The sequence below is a fragment of the Electrona antarctica genome (genome assembly GCF_951216825.1).
Source record: "Electrona antarctica genome assembly, chromosome: 2".
NCBI lineage: Eukaryota > Metazoa > Chordata > Actinopteri > Myctophiformes > Myctophidae > Electrona > Electrona antarctica.
In genome coordinates this window covers 11367995-11392622 of record NC_136807.1, presented here as the reverse complement: position 1 = coordinate 11392622, position 24628 = coordinate 11367995, and the positions used below count along the sequence as shown (strand labels likewise).

Below are 24628 nucleotides of genomic sequence, written 5' to 3'. Positions count from 1 at the left end.
GTATATATTAATGATTTTCTTAAAAGTAAAAAACATAATTATTGATTGGGAAAACTTCCCAATGTCATGTCTACTTCTCACACTTAATTTGCATAAATTAATGAAGTAAAAAAAAATCATTTTCTAAATAAATAAAAAAATCAGACCCGTCTGAAGTGAGTGGTGCTGTACTGTACTTGTGCTGTACGTACTGTACAAGCCCTCATCCCTGGCCTGTGTGTGTGTGTGTGTGTGTGTTAGGCTGTGCAACAGTGACACTTGGCGGTGAACAAACGCTATAACGCTATTTCCGTGCTCGGACAGACCCAGGGACCCAGCCTGGGACAGACACAGGGACACGCATAGCTGTCTATAGGAGTGGTTTTGGCACTCTCAAAAGTGTAGAATGCTATTTCCGGCGTAACCGCTTCCCATTTTTGATGGTCTTATCTGTTTCTATGGCCCGTTTGTAGATATTTTTCTTCTCACAGTGCAGGTTGTGCTGTCCTTTCTTATGGCACACAATGTGAACAAGCTTCAGGTTTACTCTGGTGAACAGCAGACTGTAGAAATAGTCCATGTTGATGTCAGTGTACTTGTGGTCACAGAGAGCGTCCAGCAGGTCAGGGATGATTGCTCGTTTCTTCTCAATCCTATAGAAACGCATATTTTACAATATTTGTAATGGCAGTTAGAGCAGGTAATGTCCCAACGGTAATGGAGAGCAAGTTCCGGAATAAAATGTCACTTACATGTGATCCAGATTCCATGTGCTGAAGACCACCCTGCTCTCCTGGTTGCCATAGGGGTTGATTGAGTGGAATGACGTGCATGCCGCCTGGTCGAACGGCCCCTGAGGTTTGTGAGAGGTACAGTCGTTCAGTTTATATAGGACTCAAGAGTTTCCTATTGACATTCAGTACTTCGATCTTGATACACATCCATAAATGCTGCCAACATAAGACACTTTGCCGACAGCAAACTAGGTGCCGTGTCATTAGTCAGAAGGTTCATTGTTCCGAAATTACTATCCCCATCTCTAACCCTAACCTAAACATAACCGCAAGCACGGGAGCAGTGCATGTTCGCCAACCTTAATGCATGTTCAGACTAACGGGACTCCATGTCCTGCTCTTGATGTTCTGTAGCATTATTAAACCCATGCTCCTGTACGGCGCCATCTGTTATTTCATAATGCTGCCCTCACCAGTAGAAATGAGCTCCTGAAAATCACTACATTTTCTAAAATAAAACACTGGCACCAAGAACAGAGCACTGACCACGGCATAGGTCTGATTTGTGGCATTACTATAACCCTATCCGCATGCGAAGCCACTTGAACTCTAGCATCCCTATTCTGGGTCAAACATTTGTCGACAAACGTATGTGTGTGTGTGTGACTGTGTGTGTGTCTATGTATATATATATATTGCAGATCAGGTCAGTTACAGTGTGTCACTGACCTTGTGTTGTGATGTTCTAGTTTGTTTATACCGTGGTTTGAGTCTGTCTTGTGTTGAGTGTTTGTTTGTGCACAGACCGTGAAAGCAAATTTCCTCCATAGAAGCACAATAAAGATTTCATCTGAATCTACTTTGATAATCTGAAGTGTATTCCAATATTAACGCGTCGCCTCCTAGACATGTTGGAGAACGAATGCATTAAAGCGTGATAGTGAATTGGTCAACTTTCTAACCGAAAAAAAGGATAGTCTTTGGTTCCCCATTCGATCTGCAAGACATTGCCACAAGGGATTTGTTATCCATCACACTTCTATATGAAGCTATATCTGCCTCTCTGCCAGACTATAGTAATCCCTCACCTGGCATGTGAACCAGCCAGCCCGAGTGCAGAAGCGGTCCGGCTCCTCTTCAGTCCTGTCGAAGTAGCAGCCGTTGTACTTGTCTTTTTTTAGCTTGTCCGTCAGCAACTCCGCCGCTGCCTGGAACTCTTCCCTGAGTTTCTTTTTCTTTATGGTTTTCGACACGTCAGCCATCTAAGTAGACATGCAAAACTGGTTAAATAAAATGTAAATTGCAAAACTGCAAAAATGTAAAATATGTAGAGAACTGTTATACATTAGACTTAAGAGACTTCACTGTTACCTCTCTCAGGTAGCCACGCATCCTGCTCTCGCAGTTGTACTTCATGTAGGCGGACTTGGTCTTGAATCGAACATTGACACCTGAGACGAAACCTCAGTCAGGGGTAAGGTCACACACACAGATTGATAAAAGGATGTCGCCTATACTTTAAAGCATGTGGTTCACAAACTTTTTAGCCCGTGACCCAAAAGAGAAATTAGATGTTTGCCCGGGACCCAAACTAGTGAAAATATAGCATATCTACAAGCTCACAACACGTCACGAGCTTAAACAGTTGTTTTCTAATTCATGGAATTTCTTAGATTTTTCATTGATTTCTTCAAGAAATTACTGGAAAAAAAGATGAAAAGAACCCCCACTGAATTTTGTTTTTAATTCATAAATATTCATCAAAATGTGGGAAAACAAAAATAAAGGGACCAATAGAAATGTGTCTGACCCACAAATGTGCCCTCCCTGACCCAGTGCTTGGGAACCTATAGCGCTATAAAGCATCCCCACGGGATGGCCTTACCTTTGAACCAGCCTTCATCGTCCTCTCTGTTTTCCTGATCAGAGTTATCCTGCAGGTGGCAGAGGATTTCACCCAGGAGTTTACGCGTCTCCGGGGCTGACTCATCTGTGAGAAGTTTCCTGGCTTCCTGGATGAGACGGTCAGCGTGTCTGTCTGTGCTCAGCAACTGGCTCAGACCACAGAGCGCTGAAAACACATGAAGCACAATGTAAAGGCACTGACTCACTACATGGCAGAATGGTAGCATCAGCATGTGCAGATACATGGTATAATTACCGATGACTCATACGTCGACACACTGACTTTATGTGAACAGTACTTGATAATTAACAAATAATGTAATAATAGACAAAAGTCTAATGAATTTGTCCAAAAAAACAACTTGTGTAATGTAATGACATGTACTGATTGTGTAATAGGCCTACCTCATTACATTATTGGGAACTTATAGATATTTCCCCCCAACATAAAGCTGTTTTGACTGATTATATTGTGTATTTTCTGTCCAGTGTTCAATATTTTTAGTTTTAAGAATATAATTATAGAATATAATTATATTATAGAGAGAGATTAACCTATATAATAATTAACAAACTCTGGACTGAATATGAACACGGCAAAAACAATATTGGAATGTAATTCCCCCAAATTAGATTTGCAATATCAGACAGTCAGGACATTTTATTACCGGTAGGCCTACATATTATTGGGGGAATGTTATTACAGGTTTTTGTTATACTTACTCTAAGTGTAATAAAGCATACAAGGTCCACACTATTACATTTCCCGAGTTAATAACGGTAATACCTACAAATAATGTAATGAGTAGAGTAATGACTACAGATAATGTGTAATCTTATAACAGGACTTACATCCACCCCATGTCTCGTTATCAGAGAGAAGCACAAGTTCCACATTATCTGCAAGAACGTGGAAATATTCCTCTGTCACCTCAGTACCGTCTTCATACAAGCAAACACGGTGTGAGCCACGGGGTGCCTGGAAATATGAACAGAACAGTGATGCTTAAATTAAAGAGATCAAACATAACATAGCAGATTTACAAGCTCACAGCGAGTCCCATCGCGAAGCGTTGTGTGCTTAAATAGAGATCTCTATTTCCGTGCCAAAAGAAAACTCTCGCTTTAACTTACTTGCAATAGCTTGCAGGATTTTTTGATCAACTCCTTCAGGTTTTTTGCTGCAACGCCATATTTTCTATTTCCATGGAGACTCCGGATTTTAACGGGTTTACAGCTCTCTCTTCCAAAACAACCAAACATTGTAAACATCGTTACCTTATTACTGCTTCGACTTCCGCGGTAAATACTGTAATAAAACACATCGAAACTGTAGTCTCTTGTTCTGTTTTGTAAACAACCCTCCCCCACCAAAGGATACACACTGCCATCTAAAGGATAGATTGGGAGTTGGCAGGGGAAACATACATTTACATTGCCAATGTGTAACTCAAAGTCAAAACTAAGAAATGTATGAGCAATTAAAGGAGGGGACATAAATGAAACGGAGCTGTGTCACATAATTGCAAAATATAGCTTACACAACTACAAATGTGTCTTCCTGTTAGACCTACAAGTAGGCTACAAAGTAGCTTCACATAAAGCATTTGAAACGAAAAGAAGCACACTTTCAAGACTATGCAGTCACTTTTTGAGACAAATTGTAGTAAACATAATAAAAGAGATAGGCCAATACAGAACGGCTTGTAAATGTATTTAAAATGAATGTATCCACTGTTATACCGCTACCCCCCCCCCCCTTATTTTATTTTTTAAAACTATATTTTCTCGTTAATGTCAGTGGTGGCTGGTGGTAATAAGTAGCCTACAAGTACAATTTCGAGTTATTTCTATTACTTTACCTTTATTTGAAAACTTTAGTAGTTCCTTAACTTTGCAGATTTTTATTATTATCACAAAACATATATTAAACACTTCTTTTTGTAGTGCATTTTTAATTCCGGACTTTTACTTGTAACAGAGTATTTCTATATTGCAGTATTGAATCGATACTTAAGTCAACTCTGAGCACTGTGCATGTGTTGGCAGACTCAAATATGTACACATTTACAACCAAAGTTTACATTCCGTCTAATAAACAATCTATCAATCAATCATCAAAGTCGAGATAAAGTGTCGCGAGATGGCGACACATTTCCAGGGATGATCTGTTTTCCATATAATAGTCCCCGATGAAGAACTGCATAGCAACGTGGACTTTACCATAGAAACGGAGGCATCGCGTTGGGACATACCAATTGAGAGGGTCCGGGGGTTGACTTCGAGCAGCATTTTAATGTATTTTATTTGATTTCTCCAAAAATGTAATTCAAATAAAAATAAATTCAACGATAATTATTGTTCTACGTTTATTTCACATTTAATCTTTCTCGCTCGACAATTATACCAAACGAAAGCATTGCTCTATTTAGCCAAATCCCCCTATTTGTGACGTTAGGGGCGTCTAGCTTCAATATGGCGGCTCCTAGTTTGAAAAACAGTTTCTAATACCCACCGTGTTTTGATTCATTGAACAGCGTTCGTTCGGTAGCTACAATATGCCACGCTCACATTCATTAAACCGGGAAGAAGAGGCAGAACCGGAGGAGGAGGAGGAGGACATGTCCTCGACGTCGCAGGACTGGGCCGGGCTGTTTGATAGAACCAGGACGGTACCGCCACACTGTCAGACCGTTCACCTGGTCCATGACAGTCACCTCATTACCCGCTCGGAAGGCTTCCAGCTCACCCTGAGCCGTGTGGTTAATGCAGCTCACATGCAACAACAGGTCCCAGCTGTGAGTTCAGTAACCTCAGTTCACACACACGGACACTCTTTAGTTACACAGCTACTTTAGTTGCCTTATAAAAGTATGCATTCTTCTTGTCTTGCTGTTAAGACTCAATTCGGTAGCTTAGTTGATACACGACACCATACATGGGAGAGATGGAGGGATTAAGGGAGGGATAATGAATATGAGAGATGGAAAAACTGGTCGTTGTTTTAGGGCCATAGGGTGTAGACAGTAGACTAGTGTAGAACAGTGATTGATTCTCAACCCTTTTCATTTCAAGGAGCCCCAGTTTGATTGGAGGACTATGCACCTCCTTTTGATACAAAACAGGGCTGGCAACTGTTCAAAGCCTGAGAGTGAGATTTGGTGGCATGGCATGTGTTGCGTCACCATAGGCACCACCACACACGATACAGTTATAATTCATTTCGATTCATTCATCGTACTTAGAAGAACTACTAAATATGAACTATAATATTTAAGAATATTCTTAATATCCATCTCCCCACTCCCAGTTTCTTAGGGTACAATGAGTGGGTTATGGGAACTTAATCTTTAAAATAAATTGTATAGTTAGTTTAAACTTTCTTTAACTCCCCAAAATGTAGAGCATGTCATTTCTTATTTTTATTTTTTTAAGGCAAAATAGATTTTACATACACAACTAGGCTACTGTATGTTTAGGCGACTGTGGCTCAGGAGGTAGAGCAGGTCGTCCAATGATCCATGGGTCGGCGTTTCGAATCCCGGCTCCTCCTGGCTACATGTCGAAGTGTCCTTGGGCAAGACACTGAACCCCAAATTTCTCCCGATGTGCTGGTTGGTACCTTGCATGTATATCTATGTAAAAGCGCCTTGGATAAAGGCATTTACCATTTATTAAAGCAGAGCAGGACTGTACATCTGTACTGTACGACTGTACACCCTGCTCTGTTTGGTTCAGATTCCCCACTTCACCCCAGGTGTGTCAGTTAGAAACAGCTTCTCTCTTATAAAATGTTTACTCTGACAACGGAGCACGTGCAGTTCAGACAAATACACCAAACATGAAGTGGATCACAACACATGATCAATGGAATTTTGCAGCCGCTGGTGTGCTTCCTGCCATGTGTAATTGCGCACAGCAATGACAGCATCCCTCAACAAACATCAAGACACACCTAGCATTGTTTTCATCTTAGGCTAGTTAATGGTAGGGCAGCCTGCCTACTTCAGTTCAGAAAGAAACAACCATTTCATTCACTTCACTCATGTGTCCCTAAAATAATGCACAAGATTGAGACAGGGAATAGCTTGGGATGTTTTGACAGTGTGAGAAATGGTAGGCGTGAGAGTTGGCATCTCTATAAACCTGTTTTATGGGACCCCAATCTACACTATAAAATCCTCCGTCAGTGTAAACCAAAAGGACATTTAATTCTGTTTGTTAAGAGGTTAATTTATTATTGGACCTGGCTTTGAGAGTGGTGTAGATTAGAAGATGGTTGCTAGGGTGTAATAGTGGTTGCTAGCGTTGGGTGTAGAAATAAGTTACTACTAAAACTAAAACTAGAATATAGGTTTCTTTGTTAGGGTAAAATAGAAGTTTGCTAGGGTGTACGCTTGGTTTCATTTGCACACATCGTAAATTGATGTTACTGTGTAGACAGGTCTTGCATGGTAAGACTGGATAATGAGTGTTTTTCTTTTTAAACACACAGGAGAATTCAGAAGAGCAACAGGATTTCACCTACCAGTTGCGAGTGTCACTGTTTGACTGGACTCACCAGCACTTCTTTGGGAGGACATGGAAGAGCTCCCCCCAGAGGATGAAGAGTGGTCACAAGATACAGTTCAATGAGGTACAGTTATGAATGTCCTTCCATCGATATAAGCTGAAAAACACACATCCATGGCACACAGTACTCTGCAGTGATGTAGTTATCATGAAACATGCGTAAGCTAAGAGCGTAACAGTGGAATATCTATTTAAAGCCCCAATCTGTAAATTGTATGTACTACCCATGCAGCATTTGAATGCAGCAGGTCCAAAACATCTACCGGCCGCTCTTCCAAGACAGTACTAGCTGTCAACCAGTCTGTGTCATACACAAGTTAAGTTACACAATTTACAATTTACAATTTAGGCATTTAGCAGACGCTCTTAATCCAGAGCGATTTACATTAGGCAAGAACAAAAGTATGGGAATACATCACATATATAAAATGCATTTATCAAGAAACATGCGTTAGCTAAGAACGTAACTAGAACATATCTATATAATGACACTATACATATTAACTATACATTTATACTATACTATGCTATACATATGTACTATGATGTGCTATGACTACATACAATGCAATTATTGTGCTGTCTACATGACATGCTATAAGTCTGTTTCAAATGCTATCTAAGTCTAAAAAGTACACAACACCAGGCCAGGGTGTACATTTCTCAATGAGAGAGTACGGTAGATAGACCAGTGCCATCTACTGCAGATGTGCTAGTTGTATTGTATTAACTATACAGATTTGGTCATATTTAATTGTTTTGATTACAAATGAGTTAAAGATTGCAGATTTAAGCATGTAGATACCTTTTATTGATTCTGCGAGGGAGATTTAGTTGTCATGGCAGCACGGCATCATCTATCTGGGACAAGTTTACACACAATGCCAATGTTTTGAACTCGTTCCCATGGTTTGATTTTGTAGTATAATGCTCCATTCATTCAACAATCCTGACAAGCTATTGTTCTAAATGTGCAATTACATCTAAAGTCAGGGTCACCGCCCGGTTCAAGTCCAGCACGGCCCACAATATGGAGTGTGGACTGGTAGCAGGAGAGGTGCTGGTTCAACTCATGGGCACTGCCGAGGTGCCCTTGAGAAGGAGACCAATCCCTTTAGTTTAAACTGCTCCTGAGCCAGAGCCCATCGTTCCACAATCTCACACATCTTGTACATGTCTGGGTTTCAGGCCTATTTGTGCAAAAGAAGTAAAGGACCGAGTCAAAATAATTTTCCTACAGGAAATAAAAAAAGGTTCAATTACATATACAGTATTATTAAACAAATATTTGCATAATTAAATTAATAAAAGCAATGTGTTGTAGAGGCTGGGAAAGTGAAGAAATATGAAACCTGCCACCCCTACCAAGTACCTGGGTACTGTGACTGTCCAGTATAATCATGGTCTTTTGCTTTGTGTGAGGGGGAAAAAAACTGCAGTGAATGTCCCTCTGTTGGACAAGGACACTGTGACAGTAGTTGTGTAGCGTGGTGAAGTTGCTTGTTGTTGAACTTCGTTCTCAGCCAGTCCTTGGGTTCAAACGGGTGTCTCGGCTGTCAGAACCTTGTCTGTAGCCATACCCCAGACTCTCACTGTTGTTTTTTGTATTTTGTTCTTTTGACTTTTTGTACGTTTGAACTATCTTAAGTTGTCAACAGAGTTTGTAAAAGGGTGGTAATCAAGTCTCCCCATGGTGCTTTGTTGAGCGCCAGCACGGTGCTTTGTTGAGCGCCAGCACGGGAGGCTTGCATTTGTTGTGACACAATGACTTTCAATCCAGCTCTTTTTCAGAATACCACAGGGAACACATGTCTCCCGAACTAACATCAGAAAATGAACATACTGTACTGTAACCAGTAAGCTAAATGGCTGCAATTAACAATATATTACAAAAATACAAAATTAAAATGGCAAAACAACCTTTGAGAATCATGGCTGTGGAATAAATTGTATATTATGAATGAAATACTTGCAAAAAACAAAACCATTTTGTTAAATGTTTCCTGAGTAAATTAAGCACATACAGTAGGACTAGGCTGTTTTTGACAGTCTTCGCATATAATAAGTGACATGCCCAAAATAGGGATGCCAGGGTAATCTATGTGAACAGTATGTTCATTGGGGGCAACAGTGGCTCAGGAGGTAGAGTGGGCGCTTTGGAACTGGAAGGTTCCCAGTTCGATCCCTGGCTTCTCCTGGTGTCCAAGTGTCCTTGAGCAAGACACTGAACCGCAACTGCTCCCTGGCCGCACATACATACGTATACATACATACATACATACATACATACATACATACATACATACTTTGGATTTTAAATATATTAAGGTATTGTAGGCTGGGATTTTACAAAAAAGCCCCCCTTTTAAATACATACAGACATACAGACATACATACATACTTATAAGGTATGCCATCTGGTGGCTAATGAACCAAACACACATTCTCAGAAGTTGAAGCAGTTTTAGAGGACCCACTTTTAGGCCAGTGCAACAGAGCATGCTTTTGCCTTTTTTAAAACCTTACCCATTTTAACCAAATACATACATACATACGTATACATACATACATAGGATGATTTCCAGGTATGTATGTAAAACATACCCCAATTCATTCATTGATATGTTTTAATAACCATATCTTGTTTTTTAAATGTGAAAATCTTAATTTCCCTCAATGTCTAACATAAAAATCCACATTTTGCTGATATACAGAAAGAATACAAAAGCATATTATATTCCTTAATCAAATATTTATTTGACCATTAATTTTGCGATACAGGGCCAGGCAATGGCATCTTTGTAATGTATGAGGAATAAAATTAAATGAAAAGTGCACTGTCTTGTCTGTCAACTCACATGCAAAAGCAGAGACGTTTCTGTGGCTACCAAGGTGGGCACTTTTCTTTTAACCGGCCCACATGTGTGTTCCTCTGCCATGCGCGCTCAGTTAGCATTACATTCACAGAAAACCGCCCAATGATGGAACCGCAGAATGTTTTATTAATTGTTAACTGTTGCGTGAATTGGAATATTTTCTTAACGATTAACTATTAACATCCCTAAAAGGGACACTATTTATTTGTTTGTAACTAATTAGTCATAGGGTAACAATGAGCTTGAGTTAGAACAGGGGTTCTCAACGTTTTTGGCAGGGGACCCCCGAAAATGCTTTGGCAACGTCTCGGGACCCCCGCCCCGCCCCCTCTCGACCCCCAATATAAATTGACTGCTACAATAACATTAATAATAGAGACAATACACCATAAATAAATACTGAAACCAGATATAATCATTAGGGAAGGTGTATGCATGTACTATGTCAACTCTTCATTCCTATTTTCCAGCCATTCAGTTGCATAAAAAAAAAACCTTTTTTATTTTTCTTTATTTCTTTATTTTCTTATTTATTTTTGAAAATTATTTGGGGACCCCCAAAATAATTTGGCGACCCCCCGAGGGGTCGCGACTCACGGGTTGAGAACCCCTGAGTTAGAAGACATGCAGCAGAGGAATGGATTTTCTTTTCAGTATGGTTGAACTATATTTTAAATCTTTTATTTAGCATGTGGCAACACAGTGGCCAATTTCCTTATATTGATAATGCTACAGTATATAGTGGCATTGCATAGAGCTTTTTGATGAAGAACATGACACTTTATTTAATAGCGGTTGTCCTTGTGTGTGATTGTAATAACCTCAACCTGCCAATGTTTCATGCTGTGGTACATTGTGGCTATGTGGAAAACAATGATGGCAAGAAACTGCTGGCAGTCGTACACCGTAGAGACTTTGAGTTTGTTCATAGCTGGCTATTTCACATTAACACCCGAGACCTACGCTAACAAGCCTGCTATTCATGTACAGTTATTTAGTCTCATAATGTGTCCATTATTCGGAGTGGGAACTCATGCTAATGAAACGATTTTGCCACTTTAATGTCGTGCAGACTCTGATCTTGAGTAGAACTTAGAAGAGGTCAAGAGTCGTGCCCTTCTGATAACTACAGTAGATAACTAATCTTGTTAGAAGCAGGAGTTTCTGCGTCTAGCTCTGATTAATCCAGTCCATTCACCCAAAGGACCAACTGGCATAATTGCGCCCATCAATCACCTGGCTTAAAACATCATCGCTGCTATACCACAGCTATCTTGCAAGGAGCAGCGGTTGGTTCATGCACACATTCTGCTTCAGAACCGCATTGCACAGAAGTCCATTTTAGAAAGGCACCCAAGCAAGCACATCCCAATTAAGTATAGCTCACTTATTTCATGTTTTATTTTAAGCCCCCTACAATGACTTTTGGTTGAATATCATATTCATTGCAGTGGCCGCTCTCTTCATCTCCCCCTCAATGTAAGACATGAGCGCCCACGCGCTCCACTGACATCTCCATTTCATTAGAGCAATATTTAGTGGAGAATTTAATCTTCAGTGGTGTTTAGAAACTTGCATTTCACTTCTAACATCCTGTTCATGCTGTTAAATGCTCTGCTGAGCGGGTCTTCATGGAGCCAACTGTGGGCCTATTCAGTTTCTCTTTTTAATATAGGTCTAGTTGACGGCATGGCAGAAACTGTGTTAATTTAAATTCACACTCCAAGTTCTCATTGCATGGCTGTTGCGTGGGTGTGGGTTTCATCACGGCACCTTGTGCCATTTGTTAAAATTAAAAAGGAAAGTGCTAGACCACTGTATTCATACAGTTACATTTATTGTATTGAATATTATTATTACATCATTCAAAAACTGGGCAGTTTAATGTGATGTGTTGCCTTGTCCTGTGAAGCTGTGAAGTGGATTGCATTGGTTCCTGCAAGCTCCTGGCTGAAGTCCAGTATATGCTTGTGGTTATATATATATATATATATATATATATATATATATATATATATATATATATATGAGAGAGAGAGAGAGATATCATTTTTTTCCTTCCTTTTCACATTATTTTGAAGGTGGCTTTTTAGTCTCTGATCAAGATAAAAACGAACGGCCTTTGATGTCAAAATGTATGATGCACACTTTGAGAGAGGTGCTTTGATGATGAAATGTCCAATTACTTCTTGAAAGTCACAAAGGGAACTTTGTAACGTGTCATTATGTGAAACACAAAAGACAGAAGGTTTTGGCATTATGCCGTCGATTTTGGTCTGTCTCCTTGGTACGGAGTGCACTTGCTGGGACATTCAGTTATAATAGCTGGGAGGTTTGAGTTCCATTGTCGTCTCATCAACAAAGGATGGATTTTGATGGGTGTCGTCTTCACCGTACGATCCAATATCTTTATATCCCAGCATGCTTATTAGCATGGCAGCGGTGGCCGAACGGATTGCGGAGCGGTCTTGATACCGGAAGGTCGCCAGTTCGAATCAGCGGTCCGACACGTTAAAATTACCACCGCTGAAGTGCCCTTGAACAAGGCATTGAACCACTACGATGAAATGTTCTATGAGCAGGGCCTGGCTGGAAACAAGTTCTTGAGCTTAGCCCAGATACCCTGGGTAAATATAGTAATCATTTCATTTAATTTAATTTAATTTAATTTCAGCCTTTATTTATTTTATACAGGTTAGGTCGACTGAGCATGCATGTTTTTAAGGGGCGCTAGCCCCTTCTATAAACAGCTTTTGTCCCCACACGTCTCAAGATTTGCCATTGACAATGAAAGGGGACTTCAGGTCAAATGTCTGCTAAATCTTGTCCCCACACGTCTCAATATTTGCCATTGACATTTGCCATTAGGGAGGGCATTCCACAGGGTTGGGGCAGCAAAGGCAAAAGCTCTGTCACCCCATGTACAGAGTTTGGTCTTTGGGACGTCAAAGAGGTTAGCATCACCAGACCTGAGGGAGCGGGAGGTAGGGCATTAAGCAACTAGTCGACTAGTAAATCCACTAGTCGACCTTGTTGGTACTAGTTGACTAGTTGATAAGATTTCTTTTTTTGTAGGCCTCAAGATCATGTAGATTATAGTTATAGTCACCAATGTACACAGGTTTTAAATGTACAACTATTTATTTCCAAAAAAAACCAAATAATATATATATATATATATATATATATATTTGCATAATAGGTAGTTAAACAACTAGTCGACTAGTAAAAATGAAGTGAATGCCCTAGCGGGATGCCCATGACGTTTGAGGAGGTCACAGAGGTATGGGAGAGCCAGGTTGTTATGCCCAGCTTTGTGTGTACCCCATAGCAATGATTTGATTGGCTGAGCACGGTACTCCTATGTGTCTGTGTGTGTACCACGGAACTGCGGATAAAAAGTGAGGACGCCAATTGCGGTTGGCCGGAATGTGATGATTCTATTTGCCCATTTGCCAAAGAAGTCGGTGGGGTCCATGATCCAAAAAGAATCCAGGATGTTGTTAGTGTAGACCAGAAGATGAAGAGGCCTTTTAAATGGCACCACCATGAGGCCAATTTAAAGAAAATTAAATAATGGTAATAATTGGGACAGAGGCTCTTCCTGGGCCTAATGGACGTGCGTGCGTGCGTGCGTGCGTGCGTGCGTGCGTGCGTGCGTGCGTGCGTGCATGCATGTGTGGTGCAGTGGTGTCTGAGATGGACGTACAGATGACACCGCATGGCTTGTATGTGGATCTCTGCAGTCATGGTGATGATGTCACATTGATGATGTCATAGTGATCGCTCAAACATGGACGTCCTGCGTTGGTCATCATTTCTAGGTTTGCACTGCAACGGTTTACGTTGTGTGTGTGTGACGTCAGAACTCAGTTCCTGGTCAGCCTACATAAGGTGTGAATTGTCTTTAAACTTTCACTTCATCTCAGTGCGACATTTAGACATTGGTTCTATTAATGCGTTTACCTAAGAGAGACGAAGACGGAGACAGAGACGGAGAAGAGGGACAGACAGAGAAGACGGACAGAGTAATATAATATTAAGGACATATTATTTCCTCATCCCCAACAGAGGAACCTAAACCCCTCGTCCCCATCACACACAGTCCATTTATAGCATCAGGTTTGGTGATGGAAGGAAGGAGTGAGTCCCAACATGTCCAGACTCGGGTCTCCTGTTCTGAGTGTCCATACGCCTGTGCCAACATCTTCCTCCATCAACACGTGAACAGGAGCCACAACGACCTCTACTGCCAAACGCTGAGGAATGAACAGATGCCCTCGGCAGCCTGTCAGCCAATCAACAGCCCCGTAGCCAGCCAGAAACAAGGAGTCATGGATGGACCAAATTATGACCGTCGTCATCAACAGTTTACCAAGAATGTAGCTCAGGGGGGAGACTTAAAGACACATCGGCTGAGTCGCACAGGGAAGAAAATCCACCTCTGCAAACACTGTGACAAGAGTTTCAATAGTTTAGGTCATCTGGAGGCACACCAGCGTATCCACACTGGAGAAAAACCATTCCACTGTAAACAGTGTGACAAGAGATTCAATCAGTCATGTGATCTTAAGACACACTTGCGTCTCCACACTGGAGAAAAACCATACCGCTGTAAACAGTGTGACAAGAGATTCAATCAGTCATGTAATCTTAAGACACACTTGCGTCTCCACACTGGAGAAAAACCATACCGCTGTAAACAGTGTGACAAGAGTTTCATTGAGTTGGATAAACTAAGGCGACACCAGCGTATCCACACTGGAGAAAAACCATACCACTGTAAACAGTGTGACAAGAGATTCAATCAGTCAGGTAGTCTTAAGTCACACCTGCGTATCCACACTGGAGAAAAACCATACCGCTGTAAACACTGTGACAAGAGTTTCATTCAGTCAGGTCAACTGCAGACACACCTGCGTCTCCACACTGGAGAAAAACCTTACCACCGTCAACCAAGGTAGTTTTGGATTTGTCATTATTGGTTTAGTTAGTTTTGAGGGGCGCTTGTGTGTAGGTGTGTTTGAGCACGGAATGTGTTGGAGCACGGATTTTGATTTGATTGTTTTAGGCAGATCAAATAATTGGTAAGAAGAGAAAACAAGGCAGAGTACAACACTTTTTTGTTTTGTTTTTCTTCTTACAAATGTTTTGATCGGCCCAAAACATTGTGTTTATTGTCTGTCTTGTTTTGTCACAACAAGAGTTTGCTTTGTCTGTGGCGTAAACGTCTTTAAATAAATACTTTTTGAAACGTCTATTGGGAAAATGAATAGGGATTTTTTTTCCTGGGTCTCTTGTCGTTCTGAAAGGGGGAGGGACTGCAACGCTCTATTGTGATGAGACAACAGTGCTGCTAACCTCCGAGCCACTGTAAGGAGCCAAAGAAACTATCCAGTCTATTGCAAACATCTGGGCCATCCAAACAAGTATTCGTTGCTGTCCGGAGGAACCCTCATAACTCCATTTTTGAGGTTTTAGATTTTTTTCCCATAAATCGGTGCTATTTTGTTTAGAAAATATTGATCCAATGGAAAGTAGTAAAAAGTGATTTGGACAAAACATCTTAACTCCATTGGACCCTCAAAATGTCTGCTAAAGCAACTAACTCCACCACCTCTCCCCCTCTCATGGAAGTAATTGACAATATATAAAGTTAGTTGATGAGGCGGAATAGAGCACCGAAGTCCTGACGTCACTGCTCTACTATCAGTAGAGGGCGCCAGTCCCATGGTTCGTGTATGTTTTTATAAGCATTATAATCTCCATAGGGGGATTTTAGATCGCCTCATATAAGAACTGTGTTTGAAAAATAAACCGATCACCCCGGCCTTTTCACTCATATGGATATGAAGCATCGACTGAAGGTGGAAATGTACAAATATACCCAAATAGTAACAAAATAAGCGTTAGAAACGAGCCAAACAACCCAGAGACTACATTTCCGGGTAGGCTGCTTCTGCCCGCAGCCCGTCGCACAACAGAAACTGAACGTTAATTACGTTTATTTTAATTTTAATTTTATTGCTATATAATGTATCGCGGTTAGTACGAGTCGAGTCACCACCAGCTGAGCTTACGTCAACGAGGAATCTCAGGAACGCAATATGTTGACAGCTGGGCGTGACGTATATGCTCAGCGACATTGCATTCATATGTAGTTTCAAGGCTTTTGCGGTCACATTAATTCCATTTTCTCTAGAAACTGGCTGTATCAAATATGAATGGACATCATTAACGACGCACAGCCACTCCCCTGACAGAAACACCGGGGTGGTCGGTTTATTTTTCAAACACAGTTCTTATATGAAGCGACATAAAATCGCCCTATGGAGATTTCAATACAAATAAAAAAAATACACGAACCTGTGGTGTTGGTGCCCTCTACTGAAAGTGACGTCAGACTTCGGTGCTCTATTGCTTGGTTTAAAAAATATAAGGTTTTCTTAATTTCTTGAAAAATGTATATTTTTCATTTCCTGGAGTTATGAGGATTCCTCCCGACAGCAGAGATATGTGATGATGAAAACCGCCAAAAGGCAGAAAGTAGAGAACTAAGACTCCAGCCAGCGATGTTATCTGGATGCAGAATCAGAGGCCCCATTACAGATCCAATCCTAATTGTACAGAGTGATGTTATCTCAGAAAACGGAAGATCGGAGCAATCCCATTTAGCCAGTTCAGAGGCAAAACCTAAACCCCCTGAAGTTTGTTCCTTTTACATTACCATTTTGTCTTGTAACGGCTGTGATCAAACCCTGCACTCTGCCTTTAATGTCTAATTCAGCGCTGTACTGAGAACAGAATGTGTTTCCGACCAATGACTCGAAGACACAATTAATTTAGATTCACATGCTTCGTTAACCCATTTTGGGCGGGAACCCCTTTTGGTGTTGGCGTTATGTTATGCTTTAGCTATTGAAAAATAGCAGATCTACAAGCTCATAGCGCGCCACCGAGTGGCGCGCTACGAGCTTGTAGGTCTGCTATTTTTGAAAAATCAGAACGACTGACATAGAAACATAGCTTTTTGAGTGGTGCAAACCACTCCAATAACCAGCTTTGTCTGTACCCGTGTCTGTACCCGTGTACCTGTACGTGGCCCCACGTACATGTGAGCATGGTTGTTATGGTTAGTGTGTGACGTCAATGCACCACTCAGTTCACACTTTTTCAGAAAACTGTCAGAATGTAGAAGACATTTTTAGAATCTGATCTCAGGTCAAAATGGCTTAAAGATGACATGGGGGGGGGGGGGGGGGGGGGGGATTTGAGAGGCATACCAGTTGCGTAACTTGTGAGAGATCTGTATCATTCATCAATGGTAATTGTACTTTAGCCCATTTATACCTAAGTTCGATTCTACAAGACTGTTTTCTGAAAAACCTCTGTTTCTATGTCAGTGGTTCTCAACCTTTTGTTTACGTCAAGGACCCCTAGAATGATCTGTATTTGGCCGCTGACCCCCATCTCAAAATATGTTGTTCCAGGGACACCCCCTATAGCAAAGGTTTGAGTTAAAAAACGTTCACTCTGAAAGAATATATATTGAAAGATCTGCGCCACATTTTCACGATTTTTCAAAAATAGCAGACCTACAAGCTCGTAGCGCGGCACTCGGTGCCGCGCTATGAGCTTGTAGATCTGCTATTTTTCAATAGGGGTTCCCGTCCAAAATGGGTTAGTTAAAAAGAGGCCACACAAGGACAGATATCTGTAATGCTTCATCATAATAATGTTGTAATTATAGCTGTTAAAACTTTTTCCACAGTTAAAGTTATCAGTTATTCTGTGCAACTACAGCAAGTGTAATAATTTAGTGTAAACTAAGGTACTGTCTGTGGCAAAGTCTGAAACATAATTTAGCAAGTGTAGCTTAAAGGACCACTTCACCACTTTTCAACTTCTCTTCCTATAATTGGTCCTAACTAATGTTCATGATAAAATACCATCATTCTTTTCTACTCAGTCTGTGTCTCATAGGAAGGCTGTGGGCAGTTCAGAAACCCGTCCACCAGTGACATCATCGATGGTGAATCCAAGCTAATAGAAACGGCAGGCTTTCTTTTCCTGAAAAGTTGCAATGCAAAGGTTGAAGCCATCATTCTCACGATAATACAAATCTAAATATATTTTAAAACAAATCTTGTTTAAAAAAAAATCTGCCTAATGATGATGTCACTGGTGGACGGGTGTCCGAACTGCCCAAAGCCCTCCTATGAGACACAGACTGAGTAGGAAAAAATGGTGGTGTTTTATCATGAACATTATATTAGTGAGGACCAATTATATGAAGAGATGTTGAAAAGTGGTGAAGTGGTCCTTTAAGCCCGTACAATTAATTGTACGACAAACAATGAAAATAAGCTTTGATCTACAAGCTCACAGATCTGCTGTTTGATAAATTGTGTTTATGATGATGACTGCAATGCCCAAAAGAGGTAACTTGAAGAAGAAAGCAAAAGCAAGCACTCGGGTTGAGTAATTCCACGTCATAAAGTAACGGGTGCACGGACGGTTCTGGAAGATATACAGACTGTAGAAATGAATAACAGCACTCGCGTTGTATCCTGGAAGGATTCTAGTTTTATTTTGTTCCCTCCAACAGTAAACAACAACAGTGTGGACATTTCGGCCTAAGGGCCTTCCTCAGCGTAAATCTGATTTACGCTGAGGCCATTGGGCCGCTCAAAACGCAGTGCGTTTAGAGCTTGTAGGTCGGCTCTTTTTGCTATGACAGTAATATGCAATGTGGCCCCTCTGGAGTGAGAGTGGAAATATAGTGGCCCTCTCCGTCGTCAAAGTTGCCCACCTTCTCTATTCAATGGTAAACATTTCAGCAGTGCTGGAAAAAGTACTCATAGTTTTTACTTAATCCATTTTGAGCAGGAACCCCTTTTGGTGTTAGCATTAAAATATGCAAAAAATAGCAGATCTACAAGCTCATAGCGCGGCACCGAGTGCCGCGCTATGAGCTTGTAGGTCTGCTATTTTTGAAAAATCAAAGAACGACTGACATAGAAACAGCTTTTTCAGAAAACTGTCAGGATGTAGAAGACATTTTTAGAATCTGATCTCAGGTCAAAATGGGTTAAGTAAAAGTATCAATACTGCAATATACTGTAGAACTACTCCGTTAAAGTACTCATTATGCAGAATGTGCCATTTCAAGTTTTCAAATGTACATTTTGTTTTTGGGAAAATGGCTGATCTACAAGCTCACGCATTGTGAGCTTGTAGATCGGCTATTTCCAAATGGCCGAAATGTATATAGGGCTGAAGTGGTTACTGTATGTTTTGTCATAATAATACAAATCTACAAAGTAACTATAGTAACTAACGTTTTCAAATAAATGTAGTGGAGTAAAAGTACAATATTTGCCTCTGAGATGTAGTGGAGTAGAAGTAAAAGTACTGGAAATTGGAATATCATGGCAATACTCAAGTAACGTACCAATACTTCAAAATTGTAAGTACAGTACTTGAGTAAATGTACTTAGTTACTTTCCACCACTGCGTTCCAGCACTTGCGCAGGAAACCAGGTTCAAATCCGGGGCAGAAGAGGAAAGTTACAAAAAAAAGTTCCAAAACATAAATAAGCCCAGTCCAGATCTGAGCAGCCTATACCTATAAAGCCACTGGACGCATGGGCCTTTTTTTATTATTAAGGAAGATCAGCACATGGCTAACGTGTGGGGAGGATAGAGGAAGCAGCAGCGGCGGCGGCGGCTGTAAACGTTCTAATAATGGATTTAATAATGCCAAGTAGGTCTCTGCATTGATACGGTCGACATGTTGTGTTAATCTCGTCTCGCTGTCACTCGCTTGGCTTAAGTTTTGACTACCGCAAAGCTACCGTTGTAGCCAACTAGCCCGTGGGCGCGTTCGGAAATAGCGCACTGAGCCCACTGCGCAATGCAAACTAATAGGCGAGTGCGCTCCGGTGTGGTATTTCCGAACGCGCCCATTGAAGTACAACAGAAAACTTTGGGACATTGCGGGGGAAGAAAACGGCGCCCGAGCGCTGCTGTTCATGCAGCCTGGAGTGTGACAAGCTGGCCGGCGCAAATAACAGCAATTTTGGGCATGTGTGCAACATGACAACTGTTTTAAAGTATTGTACAGTGACAACTACAGTCTCTGTAATGTTTATGTTGTACTATTACTAAAAACGATCTAAAATAAAAGGGATTTAAGATCAGAACACGCATTTATTATTATGTAAATTAACCGTAAAGCTGATAAGCATACTCGGATATTTCTTAACGGTCGGCTAACCGAATAGCCGGTTAACCCCCGACATCCATAACTGACGGTACAAAAGACGGAAACAAAATAAACTATAAAAAGTGTTATTGTGACCGCAGGTCGCATTTATTATGAAAAGTGTGCATTTACCGTCGATCCGTTATTCCTTCACCCACACACCTCCATATATGGTCACGCATCGATTCGTGACATCACGTCTAGTCACCCACACCTCCATATATGGTCATGCATTGTGACATCATATCTCCATATATGGTCACACATAGTGACATCACATCTCCATATATGGGCATGCATCGTGACATCAGATCTCCATATATGGTCACGCATAGTGACATCACATCTCCATATATGGTCACACGCATCGTGACATCAGATCTGGTTACGCATCGTGACATCAGATCTGGTTACGCATCTGGACATCAGATCTGGTTACGTATCGTGACATCAGGTCTCGCGTATAACATTTAAACGGTTAAACGTTCAAGTGAAGAAAAGTATTAGTTGGTGTCTCTGACACTTCTTTCTCTCACTGAACAGAACATTTCTGTACAACAGAGTTCAACATGGGGAAAACGCTCTCGAAAATATTTGGCAACAAGGAGGCGAGAATATTGATGCTTGGCCTTGATGCTGCTGGCAAGACGGCAATTCTGTACAAACTGAAACTCCGACAGTCGGTCACTACTTGTCCCACAGTTGGTTTCAACGTCGAGACAGTCGCCTACAAACGTGTCAAGTTCACCGTCTGGGACGTAGGCGGCCAAGATAAGATCCGTCCTCTGTGGCGACACTACTACACCACCGACATTCAAGGGTTAATTTTCGTCGTGGATTGCGCGGACAGGGATCGCATCGATGAGGCAAGGCAGGAACTTCACCGCACGATTAATGACCGAGAAATGAGGGATGCCGTCGTCTTGATTTTCGCCAATAAGCAAGACCTTCCGGATGCCATGAAGCCACATGAAATCCAAGAGAACCTCGGATTGACCCGCATCAGAGATAGGAAGTGGTATGTTCAGCCTTGCAGTGCAGCTACAGGCGATGGGCTTTATGAGGGGTTAACATGGCTAACCTCAAATTATTGCAAATCTTAACCCATTTAGACCTGAGGACGATTCTACAAAATGTCTTCTAAATCCTGACAGTTTTCTGAAAAACCTATGTTTGTATGTCATTCTCAAACATTTTCATGTCAATGACCCCCAAAGATATATGTAATTGGCCACCAACTCCCCATCTGAAAATATCTTGTTCCAGTAGACCCCCCAGAAGCAAAGATTTGAGTTAAAAACGTTCGCTCTGAAAGAATATATATTCAAAGATTTGCGCCACATTTTCAAGATTTTTCAAAAATAGCAGATCTACAAGCTCGTAGCACGGCACTCTGTGCCAGCTAAAGTATAACATAATGCTTAAAACACCAAAAGGGGTTCCCGCCCAGAATTAATGATTGAGTGATGACTGTTTTGGTCAAAACTACAATAAAGTTGCAAGTAACGAAAACATAAAAATGTCAGTCTGACGACATCAAACCCTCTATACTCAAGACATGCTATATATGGCCATGGACCCTGGCCAGGGATCTCCATATATGGGCATTTCCAGCCCATGCCCTAATACAATCCCTGTTATGCCCATATATAGTGATACATGATGTCATCAATATTAAGCCCATGTATGGAAATGTCAATATACGACCATGTTGTTGTGACAGTCTCATGATAACCAGTGTCTGGTTGCCGTGACGCGAGTCACACTTGCAAAAGAACCAAGTTGTAACTTGTTACAACACATGGATCTCCATATGTGGAGCTGACTATCATCACCTGGATCTCTATGGAGATCACAACACTGACCTCATCAAACCCTGACAGTACGTTTTAACAACGGGAGACCTTAGAGACCTACGGTGAGCGTCGCTTGAATTTCATTGGCTATCGCCCACTATCGCCGGGCGACGTCGCCCCAAAGGATTAATTATTTGTATCTTTTCGGCCGACGTTCCTCCGCCCACTTTTCGACCATCGCCTGTTCGCCTGCTATCGCCTCTATCGCCAGTAGTAAGGATAGCCATACATGGTCTGACATGATGCTAGATCTGCATATATGGAGCTGGCCAGCAACTCTACATCGTTTCAGCGCAACCTCGCCCTTTAGGGCTTGCTGCGTGTTCATATACATATACTTTTTAACATGGTCATGGTGAGAAGTTACGCACGCACACACACACTCCTTTATTCTGCACAATGTTGTTTTGATTGATTTTTAACAAGGTTTTTGCAGGCAGCATAATATCCACAGTTTGACCAACCATAATAGCCAGAGCCTATCATTCCAATAAGCACCCCAGTCCTATTAGCCATCCAGGCTAATAATAATATAAAGCACTGCCCCGCAAGAGCCACAAACGCTGCTTATATTCTATTGGATTTATTTGGTCCAATGCTCTCGCATTCATGTTGGTGTTTATGAGTGGCAAATTGCTGTTTGATATCCAAATAATGTCAGAGGGGGGATTCTATCCTGAGAAACACGGGCGCGCGTTGGTAAATTGCAACCACTAACACCCACCTCCCCTCCCTTACCCCACCACCACCCGCTCCCCGTCAACCATGATGGATTGGTTTTAATATCGGGTGAAAAGAGAGAGATGTGCAAAAAACAAAGTGATTAAAGTAGGAAGAGAGAGCGAGAGAGAGCTCCGACTAAATTTGTTTTTGCCTCTTTCTCTTTCTTTCTCTCACACACACTCTCTTCCTCTCACACACAATCTATCTCTCTCCCTCCCTCCCCTCCCTCCCTCCCTCCCTCCCTCCCTCCCTCTCTCTCTCTCCCCCTCCCACTCCTTCATCCTCTCCCTCTCCTGTCTGTACTCTGTATTTCTCTGTCTGCCCAGACACGGGCTAAGATGTTGTCATGGCTGTGTCTGTGTGAGGAGAGGACGACGTGTGTTGCTTTGTGCGCCGTATGCTGCTGCAGGAGTTGTTTTGAGTTGTCAAGCGAAACGTATATAATATAGCGTAGAAGAGCTTCACTTGGAAACACAGCTTCACTCATGTCATAAAAAAAGAAAATAATCTCCAGACAGCTAGAGCACTGTTTAGTGATGAGAATTCACACACAAATAAGCTTCTTTACTGCTCGGTGGTTGTCAATTGTACTCACTCAATTGCCTATCTCATTTTGAGCGGGAACCCCTTTTGGTGTTACATACATTATGTTATAATTTAGCTATTGAAAAATAGCAGATCTACAAGCTCATAGCGCGGCACCGAGTGCCGCGCTATGAACTTGTGGGTCTGCTATTTTTTTTTAAATCGTTAAAATGTGCCTCAAATCTTTCAGAAAATTGTCATGATTTAGAAGACATTTTTTTAAATTTCGACGTCAGGCCTGAATGGGCTATCGCAGGTCTTTCATGTTGGATCTTTGCAAGGCCAAGACCCTATAGAACAACAAAACCGTTGGTCCGTTATAGGTGAAGGCTACTCGGGGAGTCAAGTCTCTGTAGCTGATGGGTGCAGATTCTTGAAGATCAATGGAAACAGGGAATATCCGCACTCTTGTATAAAGTTTGAGTTTCTTTTCTTTATTTCATGAAAACACATGCAGCAGCAGTCCACTTAGGACGTATTTTGAGTTACCTGGGCAAGTATTTAGCCGATCTGCCCTTTTTGCCACACGGAGACGGCGTTTTGGGGGACTTAAACGGCTAATTTGGAAACCACCTTCCAGTTTGGAGACGCTACTTTCTCGGCTGAAACGGTGATGTCATAGTCCCCTCGCCCCCTCCAAACTAACTAGTGTTAATGGTTTATTTCACCATAACCACTTACATAAGTATCACAGCTATTTTATATTTGCACATAATGTCTATAAATCTCTTCTCCAAAAATAACCGATCTGCAGCCCGCATGCATGAGCTTGTAGAGGAGCTATTTTTGGATAACTGATGTAAATTATGGTGATTACCAATCTGGAAAGACAAGAAAAAAAACGGATGATCTTCTACATTATTACTATAAAATGGTGTAGTGTAGAATAGATTAGTATACAGGCTAACAAGTTAGGCAGCACAGCCACCGTCTGTCCATTCCTCTCAGGCAGGTCTGACTGCAGTGATGTGCAACGATTAGCTGTGCTGTGCTGCGCAGAAGGTGGAATCAATCTAATTCCACCTATCTATCAATTATCTGTGCTTGCCTTACCTTGTGCTTGCTGCTCGTTTTCAGAAGAATTAATCCAAGGTTTGTCATATTATGGTTTAAAGTAGGCATAAACTTTAG

The 24628-nt window shown here is 41.4% G+C and overlaps 4 protein-coding genes across 4 annotated transcripts in view; 3 read left to right on the top strand and 1 right to left on the bottom strand.

Moving 5' to 3' along the window:
• The window catches only part of cUnh1orf174 (chromosome Un C1orf174 homolog), a 148028-nt gene that overhangs the window by 8428 nt on the left and 114972 nt on the right, over positions 1-24628 (top strand). The gene's annotated exons all lie outside the window — the stretch shown is intronic.
• dffb (DNA fragmentation factor, beta polypeptide (caspase-activated DNase)) lies at positions 28-3973 on the bottom strand. The gene is made up of 7 exons (XM_079526022.1): positions 3753-3973; positions 3471-3597; positions 2599-2784; positions 2085-2164; positions 1802-1975; positions 732-832; positions 28-632 (listed from the first exon to the last, which is right to left on the bottom strand). The coding sequence occupies exons 1-7, from the start codon at positions 3888-3890 to the stop codon at positions 389-391; spliced, it is 1050 nt and encodes a 349-aa protein (XP_079382148.1). The 5' UTR covers positions 3891-3973; the 3' UTR covers positions 28-388.
• nphp4 (nephronophthisis 4) overlaps positions 5164-24628 on the top strand; it is a 425525-nt gene continuing 406060 nt past the window's right edge. The window contains exons 1-2 of the mRNA XM_079525926.1: positions 5164-5416; positions 7114-7254. Coding sequence (XP_079382052.1) covers positions 5177-5416; positions 7114-7254 — 381 coding nt within the window. The 5' untranslated portion in view covers positions 5164-5176. The remainder of the gene's footprint in view (positions 5417-7113; positions 7255-24628) is intronic.
• LOC306942748 (ADP-ribosylation factor 6-like) lies at positions 20903-21436 on the top strand (the record flags this gene model as incomplete). The annotated part of the gene is made up of 1 exon (XM_079528802.1): positions 20903-21436. One exon carries the CDS (start codon positions 20903-20905, stop codon positions 21434-21436), a length of 534 nt encoding a protein of 177 aa, XP_079384928.1.

What these genes read in the sequence shown, in the direction of transcription:
- dffb (XM_079526022.1), bottom strand. Translation starts at nt 3,890, where the DNA reads ATGTTTACAATGTTTGGTTGTTTTGGAAGAGAGAGCTGTAAACCCGTT. An exon ending in CTGGCTGGTTCACATGCCAG is followed by an intron (nt 833 to 1,801) that starts GTGAGGGATTAC and finishes CACAAACCTCAG; the next exon opens with GGGCCGTTCGACCAGGCGGC. An exon ending in ACATGGAATCTGGATCACAT is followed by an intron (nt 633 to 731) that starts GTAAGTGACATT and finishes GCGTTTCTATAG; the next exon opens with GATTGAGAAGAAACGAGCAA.